The sequence below is a fragment of the Acinonyx jubatus genome, chromosome A3 (assembly GCF_027475565.1).
Source record: "Acinonyx jubatus isolate Ajub_Pintada_27869175 chromosome A3, VMU_Ajub_asm_v1.0, whole genome shotgun sequence".
NCBI classification, from domain to species: domain Eukaryota; kingdom Metazoa; phylum Chordata; class Mammalia; order Carnivora; family Felidae; genus Acinonyx; species Acinonyx jubatus.
This window is the reverse complement of record NC_069388.1, coordinates 108247450-108261930: the sequence shown is the minus strand read 5'-3', so window position 1 is coordinate 108261930 and position 14481 is coordinate 108247450. Positions and strand designations below refer to the sequence as shown.

At 35.6% G+C, this 14481-nt stretch overlaps 1 protein-coding gene and 1 pseudogene across 2 annotated transcripts in view; one reads left to right on the top strand and one right to left on the bottom strand.

Annotated features, from left to right (window-relative positions):
* Positions 1-14481, bottom strand: part of HEATR5B (HEAT repeat containing 5B) — a 98000-nt gene that overhangs the window by 57496 nt on the left and 26023 nt on the right. For both annotated transcript variants that reach the window (XM_015076720.3, XM_053201024.1), the window contains exons 14-19: positions 14290-14399; positions 12194-12357; positions 11462-11637; positions 7981-8086; positions 4958-5148; positions 589-748 (exon numbers count right to left, since the gene is read on the bottom strand). In XM_015076720.3, the coding sequence (XP_014932206.3) occupies positions 589-748; positions 4958-5148; positions 7981-8086; positions 11462-11637; positions 12194-12357; positions 14290-14399 (907 nt within the window). The remainder of the gene's footprint in view (positions 1-588; positions 749-4957; positions 5149-7980; positions 8087-11461; positions 11638-12193; positions 12358-14289; positions 14400-14481) is intronic.
* LOC113592487 (peptidyl-prolyl cis-trans isomerase A-like) lies at positions 1783-3192 on the top strand (annotated as a pseudogene).

Genomic DNA, 14481 nt, shown 5'->3' with positions numbered 1-14481 from the left:
TTTGACTGGTGTCTGAGTGGGAAGAGAGACAGGATAGCCATTAAAACAAACTTGATCAACTCAGCAAATGTGGAGCGCCTGGGTGGCTCATTTGGTTAAGCGTCTGACTTCAGGTCATGATCTCAGTTTGTGGGTTCGAGCCCTGTGTTGGGCTCTGTGCTGACAGCTTGGAGCCTGGAGCCTGCTTTGGATTCTGTGTCTCCCTCTCTCCCTGCCCTTCCCCTGCTCTTGCTCTCTCTCAAAAACAACAACAACAACAACAACAACAACAACAACAACAAAAACTTAGCAAATGTAAGGAAATGCAAAAAAAGAGGAAACAAGTACAAAAGATAGTAAATTAATAAAAAGAAACTATATTTCGAGAAATATATGTGAATGGGTTAAATTCCCAGAATAAGACAGATTTAAGAGTAGGTTAAAATACAAATTCCTGTTCTACAGTTTTACAAATAGAACTCATAAAACAAACACCCTAGTAACATTTTTCCAAACAAATTATAAGAATCATTACTATTTTATAAAACAAATGACAGTCCTAAAAATATTATTTAAAAATGTCATAATGAAACAAAATCAGCATTATACCTGGACTTCAGAGGATGTTCCATCTTGTGCTAGAGCCAATAAAATGCTGACACTGGTTTTCAGATGTTGTCCTGAGCCGATACCACCAACATAACGATGCAAGCAACCCAGAGCCAATGAGTGCCCAGTTCTGGATACAACATCTCGGGCTGATTTCAACCTGGGAAAATAATTATATGCTTCAGGGACTGGCCTTTCTATTTCCCTATGACAATAACAAGCTGATTATGAGTCACACCATAAACTGGATTTATTGTGGAAATCAGAAAAGACTACAATCATGATTACTTCTTTATCCACTCCCTACCAAGAGTCAGAGATTAATTTAAAATGGTTGGCTAACGTCACATATTTCATTTTAATTTTAGAGAAAATCTGAAAGAAGAATCACAACTTCTCAGTTTTTAACATTTATTATTCCTTGAAAAGTTAAGAATCATTTGAAACATATTTTTATTATTGGTGTTTTAAATAAACACGAATTGCTTTTATAACTGGTTTTAAAAATCTAAAAATTTAGATTACAGAAATTACAAAATTACAGAAAATGTTAACTTAAGAAATTCTCTATAATTATGATCTGAACCTCTTTAACATGCATCAGTCTTTTTCTTTGTGAAATATATCTAATGAATTAAAAAATATAAAAAGAAGATATTGCAGATTACTTAAAAAATAAGCTTTATTGAGATATATTTATATAAAATAAAATTCACCAATGGTAATTCTTTTCAAGTATCCATAGAACATTTACCAAGATAGATAATTAATTGAGCCAATAAGGAAATAAAACATATCAGAATTTATGGTATGCAGCTAAAGTGTGTATCAAGGTGAATTTATAGCATCAAAATCCTTGTATTAGAAAAGAAGAAAGGTTTTAAATGAATTATCTAAACCTCCACCATCAGAATCTAGAAAGAGAAAAGTAAACTGAACTGAAGGTAAGCATAATGAAGCAAGTTATAAAAATAAAGCAGAAATCAGTGGAAGAGAAAATGGAAAGACAATAGAAAAACTCAATGAAATCCAAACCTGATTTTTTAAAAAAGAATTATGAGAATAAGGAGAATAAGGAGAGAGAGAGAGAGAGAGAGAGAGAGAGAGAGAGAGAGAGAGAGAGAGAGAAAGGCAGAATGTATATTGCTTCTTTTGTAAAGTATTCTACAAATGTCAGTAGGCCAAGCTAGATGACAGCGTTGGTAAAATCTACATTTTTAATAATCGGAGTGTCTGTTCTATTAGTTACTGAGACAGGAATGCTGAGATCACCAAATATAATTTTAGACTTGTCTATTTTACTTTCACTTCTATTAGGTTTCGTTCCATGTATTTTAAAACTATATCATAAGATACATATACATTGAGAATTGCTATGTATTCTTGTGGGGAATTGGTCTTCTTATCATTATGAAAGCACTCATTTATTCTGGTAACAATTTTTGTTACAAAATCTACTTTTTCTGATAATAACAGAGCCACTCTAGCTTCCTTTGAATTAGTGTTTTCCTGGTATATTATCCCTATCCTTTTACTTTTAAGCTATTTCTTTCTTTAGAGTTAAAGGGGTTTCTTGTAGATAGCATTCAGTTAGATTTTGCTTTTTATCCAATATGACAAATTCTAACTTTTACTCGTAATGTTTAAACCATTTATATTTAATGTAATTATCAGCAGGTTGGGTTTAAGTCTCCCATATTGCTATTCATGCTCTGTCACATCAGTTTGTTTCTTTTTCCTTCTTTCCATCTTCTTTTGGATTTAGTATTTTTTATGATTCCATTTTATCTCCACTATTGGTTTATTAGTTATACATTTTTGTTTTTCAGTAGGATCTCTGGAGTTTACATTATACATTTCTAACTCATTATGATATACCTTCAAAGAATATTATATTCTTTCATGTATATTGTACACAGAGTATGCCACCATTTCCTCTTCCCATTCTTTGCACTGCTGTCATGTATTTTTACTTCTCTATTAAAATCCTACCATACATTATCATTTTTGCATGAAAGGGTCAATTATCTTCCCAAGGCATTTAAAAAATGCGACTAAAAATAGCCTGCAAACTCTGTTGCCCAGGAGCTGCCTGTGCCACTCAGCCATGGTCAACTCCACCATGTTCTTCAGCATCGCCATAGATGGTAAGCCCCTGGGATGTGTCACCTTGGAGCTGTCTGCAGACAAAGTTTGAAAAACAGTAGAAAATTTTTATGCTCTGAGCACTGGGGAGAAAAGATTTGGTTATACAAGTTCTTGCTTTCATGGGATTATTCTGGGATTTATGTGTCAGGGCGGTGACTTGGCATACCATAATGGCACTGGTGACAAGTCCATCAATGGGGAGAAATTTGATGATGAGTATTTTATCCTGAAGCATAGGGGTCCTGGAATCTTGTCCATGGCAAATGCTGGACCCAACACAACAGTTCACAGTTTTTTCATCCGCATTGCCAAGAGTAAGTGGTTGGATGTCAAGTATGTGGTCTCTGGCAAGTGAAAGAGGACATGAATATTGTGGAAGCCACAGAGCGCTTTGGGTCCGGGAATGGCAAGGCCAGAAAGAAGATCAGCATTGCTGACTGTGGACAAATCTATTAAATTTGACTTGTGTTTTATCTTAACTACCAGACCATTCCTGCTGTAGCTCAAGAGAGCACTCCTTTGCCCTTGTCTGCTCTCGCTGTAATCTTTGTATCTCGCTGCAGTTCTGTGGGTTCCATAATTTCCTTATTCCCCTCCAAGTTTAGCTGGATTGCAGAGTTAAATTTATGATTATGAAATAAAAACTAAACAATAACCAAAAGTAAAATATAATAAAAAATAAATGAGAATAAAATAATAGGTCATTTTAAAACAGACATATAAAGAGTAAGTCTTTATATTTATCTACATACCTACCACTCTTGGCACTCTTCACTTCTGTATGTTACACTCAAATTTTCATCTACTATCATCTTTTTTTTTTTCCCAAAAAGCTTCTTTTAACACTTCTTATGGTACACCGGGTAAGCAATGAATTTCACAACTTTTCACAGTCTGAAAGTCTTTATTAAAACTTCAGTTTTAAAAAAGTATTTTCACTGGCTATAAAGTTCTAGGTCACTCTACTGCCTTTTGCTTGCATAGTTTATAATCAGAAGCCTGCTGAAATTGTTATCTTTGTTCCTCTGCGTGATGTCTTCCCCCAACTGGCTGCTTTTATGACATTCTCTTTATCACTGGCTTTATGAAATTTGATTATGCTATGCTTTTCTTTTGTCTTTATTCCACCTCGGGTTTGTTGAGGTTATTGGATGTGTAAAACTCCTATTTTACCTATTATTAACAGAGCACAAATCATTAAACAGGTAAGACTGGTTGTATATTTTAAAAAATCTTTAATGGAAGTTGGATTTCAGAATCAATGACATACTTGGAAAAGCAAAACTGATCTATTGTTAGAAAATGGTAAAAGTCATCCTACAGAAGATCAAGTGTCAGGGACTATTTTATCTTCTGCTTGCTCATATTATCCTTAGTGATTCAAACAACACACTGGGGCATTACCCTATAAGCAAATTGTTGCTCATGTCTGAAGACGGGGAAAAGCCATTCTCATATAACCAAGAATTCAGAAAATACTTTTTATTCAGAACTACTGCTTCACAACCATTGCTTCCCCCCCACCTCTCTCGTTAAAGATTATGGCCTAGTTTGGTGTAATTAGTACTCAAAATATACAGTGGTTAATTTACATAACTCAAGTATCAGTTCTTGACCACACTTGATTTTCAACTTGTCTACTTTAAGTACTTGATTAACAACCAACCAAGAGTCACTAATAAGGGCATCATCTTAACCATGCTTATTTGGAACTCTGAGATCATTCTTTTTAATTAATATGCAAAGAAATCCTTAAAACCTAACACCAACTTTTCCTGTTTCAGGGATAATTTAAAAGATGATAAACTTGCTGGCAGTTATAAAAAGAATGGCTTATTCCAAAAAATGAATAATTAACAAAAAGAGTAATGTAAGGAGCAGAGATAAGAGAAAGGGACTTCCAGAACACGTCTTCAGAGCAGAGTACATATAACTAACTAAGAGAGGTCGTATTAACAATCTGCTTGATTCCATTATGTAATACTCAAAGGCTGAAGCCTGACCACCTTAAAAGTATCTATAATATGACAACTTTCCCAGGTTCTGGAGTTTAAACAATTACTGCATTGAAAATTAAAATCATTATAAAAAAACACACAATATTTTGTCATATGCTATACCATGTGGAAAGCATATCACCCAGTTAATATAATTATTGACTACTAAAAAGACATCTTTGTCTCTATGAGAAACTTACTTGTCAGTAAAAAGACCCACTTACTTGTCAAAGCTATACTGGGCCATTCTAGCAATGAAGGTTGCTTCCCCAACCACCTGAGCCATTCTTCCAAGAGCTTCCCCTGCTGCACATCTTAAGATGGGGTTTGGGTTGTCAAGAGCACCCATAACCAGAGTCAGAGCAGATTTACGAACTTCCTCAGGTCCTAAAGTACTTTTGTTTTCAGCCAGGCCCTATGGTTATTAAAAACAAAAAAGGGGGTGGGGGAAGGGGGCAAATTCAAAATTCACAGTACATAAAAGAAAAAGATGTGCTGCTATCTTTGTAAATATACATGTATTTCCACCCACCTTTTTTCAACCATCTTTTTTTTTAAGTTTTTATTTTAATCACCTAGTGCTCACCATGACAAGTGCACTCCTTAATCCCCATCACCTATTTCACCCATCCAACCACCCACCTCCCCTCTGGTAACCAGTTTGCTCTCTATAGTTAAGAGTAGTTTCTCTCTCTCTCTTTTTCCCTTTGCTTGTTTTGTTTCTTAAATTCCACATATGAGTGAAATCATATGGTATTTGTCTTTCTCTGACTTATTTTACTTAGCATTATACTCTCTAGCTCCATCTATGTCACTGCAAATGACAAGATTTCATTATTTTTGATAGCTGAGTAACATTCCATTGTGTATATATACCACATCTTCTTTATCCAGTCACCAGTTGATGGGCACCTGGGCTGCTTCCATATCTTGGCTATTGTAAATAATGCTGCTATGAAATAGGGGTATTATGTATCAACCATCTTTTCGTTTTAATTGAAGTACAGTTGACATACTGTACAAACCTAGTTTTAGGTGTACAACATCATGATTAGACAATTCTATGCATTAAGCTATGCTCATCATGATAAATGTAGTCACCATCGGTCAATGTACAATATTATTACAATATTAACTATGTTTCCCATGCTGTATTCCTATGACCTATTTGTAACTGGAATTTGTACCTCTTAGTCCCCTTCACCTATGTTACCCATTCACCTACCTGCTCCCCTGCTTCAGCCATCTTCCATATGCATATATTATGCCTAGAATCAATACCCGTTAAACTAATCATTTTCCTAAACATGATTCACAACATGATATATAACAAGGTTATAGTCAATCAGCCCTAAGATGAACAATCCCTGGACGTGTCTTTATCCAAAGACTGATGCTTTTTATATAAAAGTATTGCTTTTATGTATAAAGGATGCTATACTATTAAGTCAACTGGTATTCAACTAATTGACATTTACCATTAGAACTTTAGGTAAGGAAAAAGGCTGATGAGTATGAAAATTTGACATGTTTCTATAAAAATTCCAGAGAAGATAATTATGTCATCAAGAGTACATTCAATATATATATGAAAAGATAAAATAAGGTAAAAATAATCAGTAACTGGATATCGATACACTTTGTTCATCATATTAAATGTTAGTATCTCTGTTCTAGGTACACCTAGAACATGGAACTTAGCTTACATGAGACCAAAAATCCAACTCATGGTGCCTGGAGAAAATGTTAGCCATAGCAGGGGCATTAGCAAGCAAATCTATGAAGAAAAGTATACTGTAGAGCAATATTACAGTTGGTTCACTCACCTTCCAACCACTAAGGAAGACTGACTACCCAATTCTTTTTTAAAAAACTCAGATGTTCATATTAGCTGATGGTCTCTAAATAGGGCATATACTAATAGTTATATAAATGATACAAACTTCTATTTCTGTATTCAATGCCTATGTCCCTTTTCCCTGATGTTTACAAAACACAATTTAATTCACGCCCATTTAAACACTTGTATTTGCTGTCATTTTAACGGTAAACCTTATAACAAGCTTAGTGCTGAATAATATAAAAAAGTTTTCAAATATGTCACGAGAGGCTGTAGGCTGCATAGAACAGTGCATGAACTCTGACAGCTAGGCAAAATATTGGTTATTTCACTTCAAACATACAGAAACCGAGGTTCAAAAGGTTAAGGAACTGCTTAAGACATAAACCTATGAGATCTAAACCACAACACAGTCTCTAAATGTAGCCTTTTTTCAGCTGTATAACATAGTCTCTCCTGATTTATGGTCTAAACCACAAATGGAACTCAAACTTTATCTAGTTAACCTCAAGTAGAATACAAGATTTTATTAGTCAGACATCTTTGAAAATTCCAAGAAAACTTACTAGAACTTATAAAATCTGAAAGATCAGATCAAAAAATGAACTTTAACATTATTAAACTATATTGCAATGAGTCTAATAAATAGTTTCTAATAATTTAGTTAAACTAATGTAAAAACACAGTTTTCAAGTGATATACATATAATCGTCATAATGGTCTAGATATACCTGCCTTATTAAAGGCATTAATTAAAATCTTAGTTCAGAATACTTATGTTTTTTTTTAAATTTTTATTTATTTTATTTGAAAGAGAGAATGTACACACGTGCTCAAGTGGGGGAGAGGGGCCAACGAAGGGAGAGAGGGAGAGAGAGAGAGAGAGAGAGAGAGAGAGAAAGAGGGTGAAAGGGAGAGGGAGAGAGAGGGTGAAAGGGAGAGAGAGGGTGAAAGGGAGAGGGAGAGGGAAGGGGGGTGGGGAGAGAGAGACAGAGAGACAGAGACAGAAAGAGAGTGAATCTTTTTTTTTTTTTTTCAACGTTTTTTATTTATTTTTTTTGGGACAGAGAGAGACAGAGCATGAACGGGGGAGGGGCAGAGAGAGAGGGAGACACAGAATCGGAAACAGGCTCCAGGCTCTGAGCCATCAGCCCAGAGCCTGACGCAGGGCTCGAACTCATGGACCGCGAGATCGTGACCTGGCTGAAGTCGGACGCTTAACCGACTGCGCCACCCAGGCGCCCCAGAAAGAGAGTGAATCTTAAGCAGCCTCCACATGCAGTGTAGAGCCCGTCTTGGAGCTATTCCCACAATGGTGGGATCATGACCTGAGCCAAAATTAAGAGATGCTCAGCCAAATGAGCCACCCAGGTGTCCCCAAAAAACTTATGTTTTAAAAGTAAATACCTTTAGTGCACTAAGAACAGCAGTAAAAATATTAAGCTGCACAGCCTGCTGACGGACGCCTTTGGCTTGTTTAACGCATTCAGCAAAGTGGTCCAACATTTGTAATCTATGAAAACAGAATAAAGATCACATTAGCAATACTTTTTATTCAAATATGGCTCAAAAAAGATACATAAAAAGAGTATAAGCTAATTGGTAACAAATAATGCCCCATGCTGTCTCATTTTTATTTCATTCCTGCAGCTGGTTCAAACCCGAGCTCCTCCTGAATTGATATAGGGGCATGCGGTTTTTAAGTGGAACAAGGCAAGAGACTAAATATTAAGTTTCAATGAACAAAATAAGGTCATAATTTCAGTGTTAACATTAATGCCAGAATCTAATAAAGTGCCTGGTATACAGTAGGTGCTCAAGGTTTCTTGAACAGAATTAGCAATCATTAATTATGCATCTGTGTAGAAGATTCAGTTGGAAATTTTTAAATGAGGCATAATTTTTTTCTTCTTTTCAAAATACACTCACATGGAAGAAAATTGTACCTCATGTCCTATTCTCAGAAGCTAACTGGGAGGTTTTTATTTTATTTTTTTTATTTTTATTTAAAAAAAATTTTTTTTTAATGTTTATTTATTTTAGAGACAGAGAGACAGAGCAAAGCAGGGTCAGGGCAGAGCGAGAGGGAGACAGAATCTGAAACAGGCTCCAGGCTCTGAGCTGTCAGCACAGAGCCCGACACGGGGCTTGAACTCACGAACCGTGAGATCATGACCTGAGTTGAAGCCGGACGCTCCACCGACTGAGCCACCCAGACGCCCCAACTGGGAGGTTTTTAAAGGGATTTAGCTTTGGTCATTTTTTTCGTTTAATGTAAAAAATCAGAAGTGAATTTTTTTTTATTTCAAATTTTTTAAATGAGACAGTCAGCAAAAAAAAAAAAAAAAAAAATCACAGCCATTTGAGACTATTCCGATAAGAGAATGAGATTTCAGATTCTTCTAAAAATAAATCAGATGGGCAAAGGAATCCGGGATGTTGGATTCAGTACCAAAATAACTATGATCTAAAGTAGGAAATCAGGATCTCCCTAAGGTCACTATAAGGATTTAAGCTTAATTTACAATAGGCCATAGGTCTCAGGTCAAAGTATTCTTCAAATATCACATAGGAAGAAATCACCTAATCTTTCAGTAAAACTCCACTGAGAGTTACTGGGGGCTAAAATTGACTACTTAATACTTGCTCTGACATAGACCCACATCTTCTAAGGATGAGGAGACTGGGCATTGCTTTCAAGCATACACATAAGAAGACACACACACTACCAGAAGCATGATTTACCTATGACTGATCTCAAATACATAACCTTTTTAAAAACCTTACTTTAAAAAATGTTTTTTCTTTTTTATAAAATATTTGTTTCATTTAATTTGAAGATTAGTAACAAAAAATTATATCCAGAAATAACTACTCTTACCCTCAGATACATTTCCTTTCAGGTCTTTTTTTTCATCATTATTTTTAATGTTTATTTATTTTTGAGGGGGGGAGGGGCAGAGGGAGAAGGAGGCAGAGGATCTGAAGTGGGCTCTTTGCTGACAGCAGAGAGCCCAATGCAGGGCTCGAACTCACAAACTGTGAGATCACAACCTGAGCCAAAGTCGGACTCCTACCCGACTGAGCCACCCAGGCTCCTCTCAGGTCTTTTCTTTAAAATACAGGACAGGGATCACTTCTTGCCTTTTATTTTACTTTTATCATTTAACATTGTATAAGGAGCATATCAAAACATTGTCCATGTAAAAAAAAATTCTAACCTATTGACCTTCCATAATTGATAGACTCATTCCTCTATCACTGGATATTTAAGTTATTAATTGTTAATGTAATTTATTTAATTGTTCTACAAAAGTGAGTTAATATAGTCAAAATAATCCTGGACTCTACTTACAGCTCTCATAACTAGCTGTGTAACTTTGGGCAAACCACAAACTCTTAGACCTGGATTTCCTGATTTAAAACAAGGATATTAAAGTAGATGCTTTATGAGATTCTTTCCCCTTTCATATTCTTCATTTATGTGACAACCAAATGTTCTTAAAGATACCTGGGTAAAGTGAAATTTTACACGGAAATTTTTCTCCTCAAATTAAAAAGCAATTAACCAAGTAACCTATGCATTTTTTAAAGATAATATTTACATTATTTTTTATACTTATGTTATCTTTATACACAAACCTAACAATGTTTCAAAAGCATTATTTATTTTTTATTAAAAAAAATTTTTTTTTAACGTTTATTTATTTTTGAAACAGAGAGAGACAGAGCATGAATGGGGGAGGGTCAGAGAGAGAGGGAGACACAGAATCTGAAACAGGCTCCAGGCTCTGAGCCATCAGCACAGAGCCTGATGCGGGGCTTGAACTCACGAACCGCGAGATCATGACCTGAGCCGAAGTCGGACGCTTAACCGACAGAGCCACCCAGGCGCCCCTCAAAAGCATTGTTTAAAAAGATTTTTTATTTTTAAGTAATCTCTATATCTAACGTGGAGCTTGAACTCACAAGCCCGAGATCAAGAGTCACATGCTCCACCGAATGAACCAGTCAGGCACCCCTAAAAGCATATTTTGTTAAACAAGTTACCTATGAGTGTCTTACACTAATTCATTTTCACTCTTCCTCTTGAGAAAACCACCATAAATAGATAAAATGCCTACAAAAATTAGGGATAGTGTCTGTGGACACAGAATACAGCAAACCAAAATGCTCCTATTAGAAAAACAACCTGTTACTTTAGTTTCCTAAGTCCCAGACTAAACCATATGACAGACAAACACTATTAGAGAATGGACCTCACATTCATTAACTTCTTCAGTAATAAAAAAAAGAGTTAGCAAAGTGATGTCTCTAATTAAAGATATGGAAAACCTACTTAAAAACTCGCAAACGAATTATTGAAATGAAAATCTTCCTGTTTTAAGACAGTCCACAAGACAATGGATGTCAGAGGCCAGTTCACAGAGCCAGATCTTAAAAAGTTTCAATTATGTGGAATTTTCAAGCAATTTTTTTCATCATGTATGTGTCACTTACATTATTAAATTTATAAGCCTATTATTTAAGTAGTAGTTTACCTTATTGCAGGTAACTGAGATGGGAAAATCTATTGCTTAAATATAATTTATATATATGTTTTTCCTGACAGCTTTATTATGTTAAATACTTAAAAAGTGTTTTTATTTTTTATTTTTTTATTTTTATTTTTAAAAAGTTTTCATTTAAATTGCAGCTAGTTACCATAGTGTAATCGTTAGTTTCAGGTGTGCAATATAGTTATTCAACACTTCCATACAATACCCAGGGCTCCTCACAATAAAAGCCCTCCTTAATCTCCATCACCTACTTAAACCATCCCCCCACCCACCTCCTCTCTGGTATAGTTTATATTAAACTAAAATTATTTGATTGATTTTATACTAACCGGTGTTTGTAAGAAACATGAGGAAACACTACACCAAAAAGAGCCACGGAAGCATCAATGACTGAAACCCCAAGCGGGAGAGGACCAGGCACAGCTTCTCCAGCAGGGATTCGTAAGTAAATGGAGGATGGGTCGTGCTCCAGAGCCCCACTTCCAGATGCACTGTTTGGCTGGAGCTACAAAAAGAAGGACATAAAAATCATTCAAAATCTACTTTAAGAAACTCACTAAGTATTAGTTAGGCATGAAAAACAGAATGAGAGGAAGGAAAAAAGGTAACAACAGCACAAAAAAACCAAGAATGATTGAATTTGAAAAAAAAGAAAAAAACAAAAATGATTGAATCTGAAAAATGTTAAATAGATAAAAATATTATTTGGCCACTAAAAAAAGCCATCAGTAACACCTTGTATAATTTTAAGAAAATACTTATTCATTTTAACATTTGTATATTGACCACCTTACAATGTGTAAGCAAAACAATATCAGGAATAACTTCAACTCACGAAAACTCACTAAAAGAGGCATTAGTAAGTCTTTTTTTAAAAGAACATAAGAAATTCACCATTTTTCACTATTTTTTTCTACCACCAGGAAGCGATCTTTAAATGTCTAAGGAAGCTAAAATAAAATTAAACTTTAGTCTGAAATATTTCCTTTTCAAATAACAATCTGTAACAGCCCCATTGCTTTTGATGACGTAGTATTTCAATTCCCTGTGTAGTTTGCTACCTGGTCTTCAATTGATTTATGATCAGTTTCTTGAAGCCAGGAACCAAGAAGAACACTGTCATCATAATGGCAGAGAGATCTGAGGAGGGAAGTGGTTGTGTTGGCTGAATTGTCAGTCAAAGTGAATTCTGCTACCAGTTCTCTAAGAAGTGCGTTGAAAGATCCTAAAAAAACAGAACTTCAGATCAGACATGAAAGAATAGTTTTTATGAAAACTGCAATCACTGCCCACAAAAAGAAGCACCATGTTCAACAGGGATAAAATAATTAAGTCCCATCGCTCCTCAGCCTCTTGCTAAGATCAAGTGAGATAATTAAGTCCCCCCTGTTCTCTTTTTTAAAAAATCTGTATCAAATACTTTAATGCGGTTTTAAAATACAATAATGGTACTTTCTTTTTTATTATTGTATTATGCGTTTTAGCCCAAGTTATTTAAAGGAACAAAAAACTTAGAGAAAATATTTACAATAACTATTACATTTACTATTTAAATTTAAAACATTTAAATTTACTAAATATATTAAATATTTTCATGCTTTAAATATTTATTTAAATATACTAAATATGACGCAATTATTATTTATTAATTACCCAGTGATGTGCAGACAATGAAGCCGAGCACATCAGAATTCTTGGACATGGCTGAAGTGAAGACAAATCAATGGCTTATTTTAATATTAACATTTTACATAATATTTGATATCTATAGAGTACATTATTATTCTCTTTCAAGATTCCTAAATTATTGGCTATATTATAATATATATGAAGCAGTTTCAGATGGTGATTAAAAGCAGAGACTTTGTTGTTGTTGTTGTTGTTTTTTAGTGTTTATTTATTCTTGAGAGAGAGAGACAGAGCGTGAGCGGGGGAGGAGCAGAGAGAGAGGGAGACACAGAATCCGAAGCGGGCTCCGGGCTCCGAGCTGTCAGCACAGAGCCCGACGCGGGGCTCGAATGCACGAACCGTGAGATCATGACCTGAGCCGAAGTCGGACGCTTAACCAACTGAGCCACCCAGGCGCCTCTGTTGTTTTTTTTTAATATGAAATTTATTGTCAAATTGGTTTCCATACAACACCAGTGCTCATCCCAACAGGTGCCCTCCTCAATGCCCATCACCCACTTTCCCCTCTCTCCCACCCCCCCTCAACCTTCAGTTTATTCTCAGTTTTCAAGAGTCTCTTATGGTTTGGCTCCCTCCTCTCTAACTTTTTTTTTCCCCTTCCCCTCCCCCGTGGTCTTCTGTTAAGTTTCTCAGGATCCACATAAGAGTGAAAACGTATGGTATCTGTTCTTTCTCTGTATGACTTATTTCACTTAGCATAACACTCTCCACTTCCATTCATGTTGCTACAAAGGCCATATTTCATCCTTTCTCATTGCCAAGTAGTATTCCGTTGTATATATAAACCACAATTTCTTTATCCATTCGTCAGTTGATGGACATTTAGGCTCTTTCCACTATTTGGCTATTGTTGAGACTGCTGCTATAAACATTGGGGTACAAGTGCCCCTATGCATCAGTACTCCTGTATCCCTTGGGTAAATTCCTAGCAGTGCTATTGCTGGGTCATAGGGTAGGTCTATTTTTAATTTTTTGAGGAACCTCCACACTGTTTTCCAGAGTGGCTACACCAGTTTGCATTCCCAACAGTGCAAGAGGGTTCCCGTTTCTCCACATCCTCTCCAGCATCTGTAGTCTCCTGATTTGTTCATTTTAGCCACTCAAAGCAGAGACTCTGAAGTTGAACCAGTTGGGTCTGAATCCAAGCTCTGCCACTTACTAGATCTCAGACTTAGGTAAGTTACATCACCTCTCTGTACACCGGAGGTTCTTCATCTATAAAATATAGGTGAATTACCTCATAAAGTTGTGGTTAGAGTCCAAGGAGATAATCCACGTAAAGGGATTAGAACAAACCTGGAACACAGTAAGTGCTCAACGAGAGTTAGCTACTCTACATGAAGAAAAGTAAAATGGTTGTCTTCCTTTGTACGGTCAGGGGACAGCCTTGGTCAGAACTCTGTAATGTTGTGAAGAACTAGAAAGATACACTGAAGAATTTTTATTAGATAATGCAAATTTCATTTACCTTCATAAGTCTTTGGAGGTAACAAAGCCAAGATATCATAAAGTCTTAAACGGACCATTGCTGCACTAGCTTTCAGATGAGCTCCATGGGCTTTAATTACAGACGGAATGCTAAAATATCAAAAGTACAGTTGGTGTCAGCTTACTAGAATAAGTGTTATAGACATTTTCAGCAATGTATCGATGTACTGTC